Source organism: Somniosus microcephalus, chromosome 3 (genome assembly GCF_052327205.1).
Source record: "Somniosus microcephalus isolate GS21.2 chromosome 3, FLI_Smic_1.0, whole genome shotgun sequence".
NCBI classification, from domain to species: Eukaryota; Metazoa; Chordata; class Chondrichthyes; order Squaliformes; family Somniosidae; genus Somniosus; species Somniosus microcephalus.
In genome coordinates, this window is record NC_140989.1 from 286,864,902 (window position 1) to 286,875,060 (window position 10,159).

A 10,159-nucleotide genomic window follows, 5' to 3' on the forward strand; every position below is an offset into this window, starting at 1 on the left:
GTGCAATGAAGGTTCACCAGACTGATTCCTGGGATGGGGGGATTGTCCTATGAGGAGAGATTGAGTAGACTAGACCTATATTCTCTAGAGTTTAGAAGAATAAGGGGTGATCTCATTGAAACATACAAAATTCTTACAGGGTTGATGCAGGGAGCATGTTTCCCCTGGCTGGGGAGTTTAGAACCAGGGGTCACAGTCTCAGAATAAGGGGTCAGCCATTTAGGACTGAGATGAGAAATTTCTTCACTGAGGGTGGTGAATCTTTGGAATTTCTCTACCCCAGAGGGCTGTGGAGGCTCAGTCGTTGAGTATATTCAAGGCAAAGATTGATAGATTTTTGGGAATCAAGGGATATGGGGATAGTGCAGGAAAGTGGAGTTAGGGTAGAAGAGCAGCCATGATCTCATTGAATGTCGGAGCAGGCTCGAGGAGCCAAATGGCCTACTCCTGCTCCTATTTCTTATGTTCTTATAGCTCCCACGGAACCAAACTTAGATTTCAGTACTGAATTAGCTAATGTGAGAGGGGTCCTACAGTTGATCTTGATATCGCTGGCTTAAGGACGGGAGAGCAGAGATTGCAGCTTGCAGCAGTTGGCTAGAGATGAGCATTGTATTGAGCACAGAGTTGAGGGGAGACTCAGAGCGAGGGGCAAGAGGCCAGGGAGAGTCAGACCAGTGGGACGTAAAGGAGACCCGGTCTCTTCAGACCAGTGAGGTTGACGTGGCAAAGAAAAGAAACAGCCGTTACTGTAAAATAAGTAAGGCGAGTCCCACACTGAGGGTTCACGTGGTTCTCATGGAACAGTCTGATTGGTGGAAGAGTTAGCATGTGGTTTCCATGCATCAGTGAATGGGAGGATGGGTAACATGTTTCCTGTGGACCAACCAGAAGGTGACACTGTTTCAAAACCATGCATTTTTAATAATGCGGACTCTGGAACATTGCTAATACAGTTAACATAGGAGCAGACTGTTTCATTAAGTAAAACCACAATATTCTGAGAAGTGTTAAATAGCATAGCAACATACACTATGTACCTCAGTGAAAGGTCAAGGCTCAGTGCAGACCACTAGCCAGGTTTAAAAGGATAGGAGAAATGAGGAGAGAAATAAAATGTTAGTTGATGCTAGCTTCGGTTCAAATGCCTGCAGGTTGTAGCATGCAGGAAACTCTTTGTAAGGTATGGAATTCCACAGTTTTAAGATACTGATAAAATTAGTTAGAACAGGAGATAAATTAGCCTCTTTCAATACAGGGAGGAGGAAGGAAAGTTTTAAGCAGCATGACCCATTGTGCTATTAATAAAATAGAATGAGATGACAAAAGTTGTGATGGAGAGAGCAGTTAAAAGTTGATGCTTCCCTCAACATCAGATAGCAAACTACTTTTTGCATCCTGTCAAGCGCAAGGAACAAGATAGCAGAGCATTTCCATTATTATGTAAGTAATTTCTCATGTAAATACTATACTGGGTACATCACTATATAATTTGCTCTTTCCTTATTTTTGTTGCAGCCCTGGTTGGCTTATCTTTCAGTGGTGCCATAGGCCTGACCTTCCTCATGTTGGGATGTGCCCTTGAACAATATGGGTAAGATTCTGACTTTCACGTTTTCGCTGATTAAAAACCACAGTTTGTGCAAGAAAATATCTCTCTAATCCATTGATTGGGTATATCTTTGAAAATAGTTCAATGCTCCTTTTACAGGACTATTTCTAAACAGTCATTAAGGATACTGCTTGATCAGTTGTCGCTCTGCTGCTGTTGCTCTTCTGCCTTCAAATTTTCAGGGAAAAGCAGGCCAAAAAAATACCCTGACGGTGAAATCCTCATAAGCTTAAGGTTTACTGTCTAAACATTTTTTTAAAACCTCAGAAATTACAAGTGCAGTTTCCCAAGTCCATCTGTGTGGTGCTGAAGATCCATGGTTCGTTCCCCTGACGATATATCCTTGTTTAGTTATCCTCAGCTTTAGCACCCAGGTTAGGGAAGAGAAAAACCAGCCAGGTGTCCTGATCACTATTCGGTGATTCTTCTTGCAAAAGCGCACTTGTGTGGTAGTTGGGTGAGATCAGGATCAGGCTCAGCTGCAATGGTCGGATAACCTGATGACTGTCTAGGTCCATATGTGAAGAATTGATGTTTGGGTGAAGTGCTGTAGGGCAGCCAGTACTGGTAGAATTGTACCCCAACATGAGTTGATGCTTTTTTGTAGAGGAAGGGACAGAATGAAGTCCAAAACTGAAGAATATTACTAGTGGATTTCCTTTGCGCAAGATTGGGTGATTTGTTTGTGTTTTATAACCACAGGAGCATTATATCATTTAGCCCAGTGTATTATTATACTGACATAATGTGGCTATTGTTAATGTGGCCTCTCTCTTGTTTAAGGCCAAAGTCTAAGGCCAGTTAGAAGTTAATTGGAATGGGTGAGCGAAGTTTGCAGATTGTCAGATGCTAGTACTTCCTGGCTTCAGATCAGAAGAAACCAACATGAAGTGAGGCATCATCTTTCTGATATTTTGAAGTGTAACATGTGAAATATAACCGACTCCTAGCTTTATTATATACTACCAGATTACCTGTGTCATTGCTCGTGATTAGTTGAAGGTTTTATATAACGGTTAGCATGCTAAGTAGTAGTATTTGGGACACTGATTTATCAGCATTGGGGGCGATCCTGGGATATGGGAGCCCTGGATTCTGGTAGTACTGAGCTAGCTTCTTAGGATCTAGCAATACTTTGAGGGGAGGTCCATGGTCTGGGAGCCTAGAAGGGGAGAATTCTGGGAACATGGCAGTTGCTGGGAAAATGTGGGAGGGATCTTAGACCTGTGGCATTGGGAAGGGCGATCCCAGGGTCTGGGAGCGTTGGGGACAGTCCTGGGATCGGAGAACATTAGGAATGCTCTGGCATCTGGGAGTTTTGGGGAGACAATTCCAGGAGTCCAACAGAACTGGGGTGAAGGGTTGGGAGCATTGGAGGGGATGGAGTCTGGCAGTATTAATGGGTTACTGGGAGTTGGCAGTACGTGGGGTGGGGGTGGGGGTCAAGGTCTTGCAGTCTTGTGGAGGAAGGGTGTCCAGGAGAATGGAACCCAAACTGCCACCCCCTCACCACCTTCCTAGCGATCAAATTCTTCCAAGACTAGTCCACGGCTCCTATTGCACACCTCACTGCTTTCCCCATTGTTAGTTGGTTCCTGTTGTGCTCGTTCTTGCTCCCTTTGGTTTGCGCTAACATCTGCTCTCTCACTCCCGTGTCCTCTCCCTTGCCCTGCCACATGTCCACCCCTTCCATATTTCCGTGAGTTTATAATTTCATGACGTCTCTTTTAAGTCTAAACAAAAAATAATCAAAGTTGTCTGCGCTTTAGAAGCCACATTACACAAGAGACCTCTGCTGTCAAAGAATTGGCATTCCAAAGGGGTGGAGAGGAAATTATGCTTAAATAAACAGATGTTTGGAAATCACCAGTTAGAAAGTGCAATATTATCATTCCCAGAATTTCTTGTGAACACATTTTTGCATCCTCACAAAATGAACATTTATTTCGGTATTCCAGCTTTCTCACTATTGCCTTTTTCCTACAGTCTACAGGTTTTAAATCCCAAGCTTGTTCCCTAAATGCTACTTTTCAACTTTAGTTACATTATGGCTATTAACTTGGGTTTCTCTGTTAAACGGCTTGGAAGTTTGTTAAATTAACAGTTTTATGAAATGGCAGTTGGGCAACATCAAATCCTGCTTTCATCAGATACAAGTGTTTGTTCCAGTAGAGTTTATTACAAGCCTTCAACAATCATCTTACCATTTTAATTATTTTTCTCCTTCATTTTTAATCCCACCACAGTGTTTACTGGCCATTGTTTGTGCTGATATTTTACTTCTTGTCACCTATCCCGAGCTTTATTGCACGAAGATTGGGGGATGACACTGATGCAGCAAGCAGCGCCTGTCGTGAACTTGCATATTTCTTCACCACAGGGATCGTTGTTTCTGCCTTTGGGCTCCCGATAATTCTTGCTCGAGTTTCAGTGGTAAGTTTTACTCCAAACACCGACCGACGAATGCCTTGTTATTCAGCTTTATCACCTGCTAGTGATTTTCTCTGTCAAAAGTAGGGTACTTGGGTGTTAAATAATTTAGAATTAGGAATGAGTCTAAACGCTTGAATTTCTTTCAGCAATACCAGAAAAAATTAAAAGAATAATTGATGTAAAATTAAAAAAAGTTGGAGGATACTCCTCCGGTAACCAGTTGTCCAAAATCCTACCTATTTCATCCTCTTATCCCAAAGGGTGAACCATTTCCCCAGCAGACAGATTACTTGTTCACAAGCCTTTGCTAATTCATGAGCACCTTGGTTTAACTTGCCTGCCATCTTTGGGGGTTGTAGTGGTTTTGGTTTTTGTTTTCTCTTTCCTTTGGGATAGATTCCGATTTTCAATTTGAGACTGGCAAATTGACATGTGAGCTGATATGGTCACAAACCCACACTTACTGTCTAAGCTTACGCTTGAAGAATGGCCACAAGGTCAAGATATTGGAGGATGGCCACTTTTTGTGGAATTGTATTGCAGCGACTATTTGGTCAGCTATATTTTCTTGGTTTTAATTCATTTGTTTAAAGCTTTTAATTTCTGATTCTGACTAGTTCCACTGCATCATTCATTTCCTTATCTGTATAGCTTTACATAACACGATCCTTGGAGTTTGGTGGTTTACAGAATTTTTAATTTGCCCGATATAAATCCGTAAAGTGTCTGAACACAAACCTAAAGAACAATCAGAAAATGCTGGAAATGCAAGGCATATTCATCAGCGTAGCCCTACATTACAACAGTGACTACACTTCATTGGCTGTAAAGTACTTTGGGACATCCTGAGATATTGAAAGGTGCTATATATGCAAGTTTGTTTGCCCTTTAGCCATTGAGAGAGAAAGATGGATTAACCTTTGGGGTGGTATGCTTCATCGGAACTCGCCCAAAATGTTAACCTATTTTTTCCTTTAAGATTCTCACTAAACTTGTGCTTTTCCAGAATTTTCTATTGATTTTATTTCAGATCTGCATCGTTCATAATTTCTCCTTTTACCCATTAAATATCAAACTTAAAACAACAGCTTACATTTATATAGCGCATTTAACGTAGTAAACATTCAAAGGTGCTTCACAGGAGCTTTATCAAACAACATTTGACACTGACTCATAAGGAGATAACGGGGCAGAAAAGAGGTAGGTTTTAAGGAGCATCTTAAAGGAGGGAATTCCAGAGCTTAGGTCTTCGGCAGCTGAAGGCACGGCCGCCAATGGTGAAGCGATTAAAGTTGGGGATGCGCAAGAGGCCACAATCGGAGGAGCGCAGATATCTCGGAGGGTTGTAGGGCTGGAGGAGGCTGCAGAGAAAGGAAGGGGCAAGGCCATGGAGGAATTTGAAAACAAGGATGAGAATTTTAAAATTGAGTCGTTTTAGGACTGGGAACCAATGTAGGTTAGTGAGCACAGGGGTGATGGGTGATAAAACTGATAAAGAATTCGATTTGTTTTATTCCTCCATCATGCCCTCCCGATGTACCATCCCTATGGCAGCATGGCTAAAAATTGGGTGGTTAAGTACACAACCCTATGTTTCACGCATTATGCAGCCCCAGCATTAGGTCTATTTCCCTTTACCCCCTTTGCCCGTGTCTTGTAAACCTCCGCTTGGAAAATAGAAAATTTGGTTAAAGTCTTGTGAACATCACTTGCAAAAGACAAAAGAATAAAAAATGAAGGATTGAAACCCCCACACCCTGGATTAAGAAGAAAAATTGAATATACATGACCAATTGTTTGGACTATATTCATATGTTGTTGCAAATTGTTACTATCCAACAATGTTCTTCCTTTCTCTGGATCCATGGGTTATCATCTGAGCTGTATGTTCCACCTGGGCAGCCCTTTCTGATTGCCTTAAAAATTACAGTTTATGTAATCCATTAGTAGTTTCATTGCTGTTTCATTGGAATTGTTTCATTCATTATGGAGCACCATACAGATAGTGTGGGAAGGTGGAGTTGAGGTAGAAGATCAGCCATGATCTTATTAACTGGCGGAGCAGGCTCAAAGGACCAATGGCCTACTGCTCCTAACTCTTATGTTCTTGTGAGTGTAAGAGGATCAGACCCCAGCCAGCATATACCGACAGCCTGTAGGCAGCAAATAAAACTAGTTGCTTTGTGCTAAAATATTTGACACTGCACATTGTACAAGGGGACAAGCAATGTTCTAATTTTTAAGACAATACTATGTTGAGATTTCTATCCTGTGTTTCATGTTTCAGATCCTGTGGGGAGCCTGTGGACTCGTGCTGGCAGGCAACGCAGTAATCTTTCTCACCATTTTGGGCTTTTTCCTGGTATTTGGTAGAGGTGATGACTTTAGCTGGGAACAGTGGTAGTGTTGTGATGGAAAATGGATATGACAACCCTTTGATTGGCGTTGAAACTGAATTGTATTACTAAAACTCCAACCTTAAAGTGCAGTATACAACACTTTTTTTTAATATTGCATTTGCAGTTAACTGTAAGCATTAAGTCCCACATTCATTACTGTATTTTAGTGATTTCATTATCTGAATCTTTACTAAGCTGTCACATCTCCAAAATGGCAATTTTACTTGAACTAAAAATGAGAATATGCAAATAGTTGCTTGTATAGACCAGTGAACAAAATGACTTATACGGTGCATGATGCCATCAACTCCATGACATTTTATTTTTTGTATTTTTGTGGAGATAATGTCACAATTGAGAGGGGAAAATAGTCCCTAGAGCCACTTCTAAAACTTTGCGTATTTTCAATTCCTTTTAAAATTAAAATTTACATCAATCTTTTAATTACTTAATAAATTGTATAAATAAAAAACCTGATGATGAGGAGTCGTGATGTGTGATCTGTATCACATTCATGCTGATTGTAATCGACTTGTGATTTATCAGATTGGCCCACTCTGGAGGTATGTGGAGATATAAATCCTATCAGACAGTTATTTGTACTGCCTCTATTTAGGAAAAAGAGCATACATTGAATAGTCTTGACCTTGCACAGACACACCTTTTAACCTTTACATGTATCCTGGTGTTAAAACTTTTTCAATGAATCTTATGCAACCATATATATCTTTCCAATGAATAGAATGCTAGCGTTCACTCCTTTAGAAGCTTCAGTCTCTGCCATTTTGAGATGCTTATGTAAAGATTCATAATGCTTTAAGAACCAGATTGTATTATTCATTGAAATGCAGTGCACCTAAGATCCCCAGGATCTTTTTCTTCAGCGGTTGTACGCTAGTCAAAGGGTTTGAAATGCTAAGCAATGGAAGCACTGCTCTAAATAAATAAATAAATAAATAAATAAATAAATTCTGGACACTTTTGGTATTGTATTAACAGAATGTTCTACCCTTTCTGATACTGGCTGTCTCACATTTTGAAGAAGAGATTATTTGACTAAGTAGACATTTATCATTTCATCCGTGTATTGACATTGTGAGCGGAACCTTTCCACTAGGACTGTGGTGTGTCCAGCTAATACAGGCGTACTAAATTTAAGCATCTGAAATGTATGAAAGGATTATGGAAAATGGACACAAATTACATTATGTACTGCTTGCAAACAGCGATAATTTGCCAGTGAATTGTGGATAGTAGTTGCCTTGAGTTTGGTTACTGTATACCCTTGACAAAAGGTTTAATTTCATTGATTGGCTATGATAAAAAATTGACCCTTAGTGCTAGGGGGATTAAATACGTGGGGTTACGGGGATCGGGTGGGATATGTGTCGGTGCAGGCTCGATGGGCCGAAATGGCCTCTATCTGCACTGTGGGGTTTCTGTGAAATGAATCTGTGAATTAAGCCAAGCCCAAAGAAATACATATAAATGCGACTTTGAATGCCATGCTTGGAGTATCGCATATTCACTTCATAGCATTGCTACCATGCTTTACAAATTGGTGTAAATGGAATAACATTTGGTGTATTTTTTTTCCAACTTTGCCTTTTAAAATGGAACAAAAGAAAAAAAAATACAGTAAATTTAAATCATGTGGGCACCTTACAATTTCTGCATTTGCTTTCTCAACTTCTGGAACGACCTGGTAACTTTTAGCCTAGGCCATGTGACTTTTTTTTTTACGAGGAAGCTTTGACTACACAGTTGCACAATGCAGTATAACATGTCTAATAAAATGATTAAAGGCTAGAGTTTGGTAATATTAGTAGATGAATGCCTAATATGTTTGCATGATATTTTTCTGCTATTTTAATGCAGGCGTTACCCATTTAAAATGAATTAATGTCTCTGTTAAAATAACGCAGAGTAGTGTGATCAAAATACACACTTTGTGTTCATGTGTTAATATTGCCAACAGTAATTTCTGGCCTTGTCATATAAAATACAACCAAAAACTAATTGGGGTAAAACATTCTGAATTGAATTATCTTTTCTATTATGCTATTACTTTATCTAGTTAATGTCTTAAATCATAGTACTTTTTTCTGGGATAGTTGAATTATAAGCTCAACTTTTATCAAATATGTCAATTATACAGTACATTTGGGAATGAAGATTATGCATATCTTAAATATTGATGGCCTTCAGTCATTGCTTATATAAAAACTAAACCTAAAATATACTGTGCAAAATAATTGGCACTATTAATTTGTATGCTGACGGAGCACAGATCTCTGATCAGTTCCTTAGCTTCAGATTGTTTTAACAAAATATTGCACTAAGTTAGAAACAAACCTGTTTTATTAACTTTCCCCTTTGTGCAGTTAATATAAATAAAGCATTCAAGAATTACATATTGGTTATTGATCTTTTCGCATTCACAGCTTATTTGACAAATTAAAAGTTTTTGAAATTAAAAACTTTTTTGGGGGGGAGGATTTTTTGTTATCGGGTTCTTTTGGTTGAAGTTTATTATGACTGTAGGAACATTGTAAGCTTCAAACATCACAAATTACTTTTAAACTTTTGTATGTGAACTGTTTACTGAATGTTATTGTCAATAAATTTTCAATACTTTTTCACTGTATTTTACAATGTAAATGAACAACTAATTGTAAAACTATGAATTAGGTTGATGTCTCCAGTTGATTCCTATATAGTTTTTTGTTTGAATTTAAATGTATGTGAATAAAATGCAAACATAGATTTTTTTTGTTATTTGGTGAATTGTTTGTACATCGAAGCGATGTTAATGCTGGGAAATGGAACAGTTTCCCATTTCAACACTCAGTGTCGATATCAAGTACTCCAACATCAGGTATGTGATTGGATGCAGATTAAATCTCCATTTATTCTGTTCGAACAATGTGCCTTAACCTCAACCACCCCATTACACACACCAGTGTGACATTTCTATTTCCCACATCATTTACTCTTGTCAATTTATTGCCATTTCCAAGCTGTGGGCTCTTGCTTACTTGGAGCTAGATTAACACTGACCCAAACTCATTTTACTTGGGCCCTTTATAACAACAGAGACAAGATTTTCATCACATCAGTCTGGATTGTATTTAAATCCAGATCCTCGAGGTATGCTAGCCCAGTCTAAACATCCACGATCCATCAGTTCAAAGGAACAATGGGTAGGACGGTAAGTCTGAGCTAAGGAGAAACAAGAGGGTAACGTTCAGAGGAGTAATAACTATAATAGTATCAATAGAAAAAGAAAGACAAGGAACAATGCTATGGAGAGAGATTTAAGGACAAAAAAGGTCACTTGTATAGCAAGCTTTTACTTGGATCAGATTGGGTCTTTCTCTTGCTGACAATCTTTAGCAACATAAAATAGTTTCACTGTTCTGATATTTTACTGTTTGTCAAATAATTCATGACAAAAGATGCATGAGAAAAGGCCTTTCCAACCATCCATTTCACTTCATTTTCCATGTCCCATTTCAGCATTTGGAGTGACATCCCAATTCTTAATCTGCAGTCCTTTACTCGCTACCAAATTGGGAATCTGTCCAGTTCTTCTAACAACATTTGTATGTAGTGCCTTTAATGTAGAAAAACTTCCCAAAGCACTTGCAAATACTTTAGTTGAGCCTGTAACTACAGTACTAGGAGACAGTTTTCCAAAAGTTAACAGCTCGAC

The 10,159-nt window shown here is 39.1% G+C and overlaps 1 protein-coding gene across 2 annotated transcripts in view; it reads left to right on the forward strand.

The window, feature by feature from the left end:
• Positions 1–9,210, forward strand: part of leprot (leptin receptor overlapping transcript) — a 37,673-nt gene extending 28,463 nt beyond the window's left edge. For both annotated transcript variants that reach the window (XM_085982708.1, XM_085982707.1), the window contains exons 2-4: positions 1,519–1,594; positions 3,859–4,045; positions 6,333–9,210. In XM_085982708.1, the coding sequence (XP_085838834.1) occupies positions 1,519–1,594; positions 3,859–4,045; positions 6,333–6,449 (380 nt within the window). In that variant the 3' untranslated portion in view covers positions 6,450–9,210. The remainder of the gene's footprint in view (positions 1–1,518; positions 1,595–3,858; positions 4,046–6,332) is intronic.
• Positions 9,211–10,159: the final 949 nt, after the last annotated feature.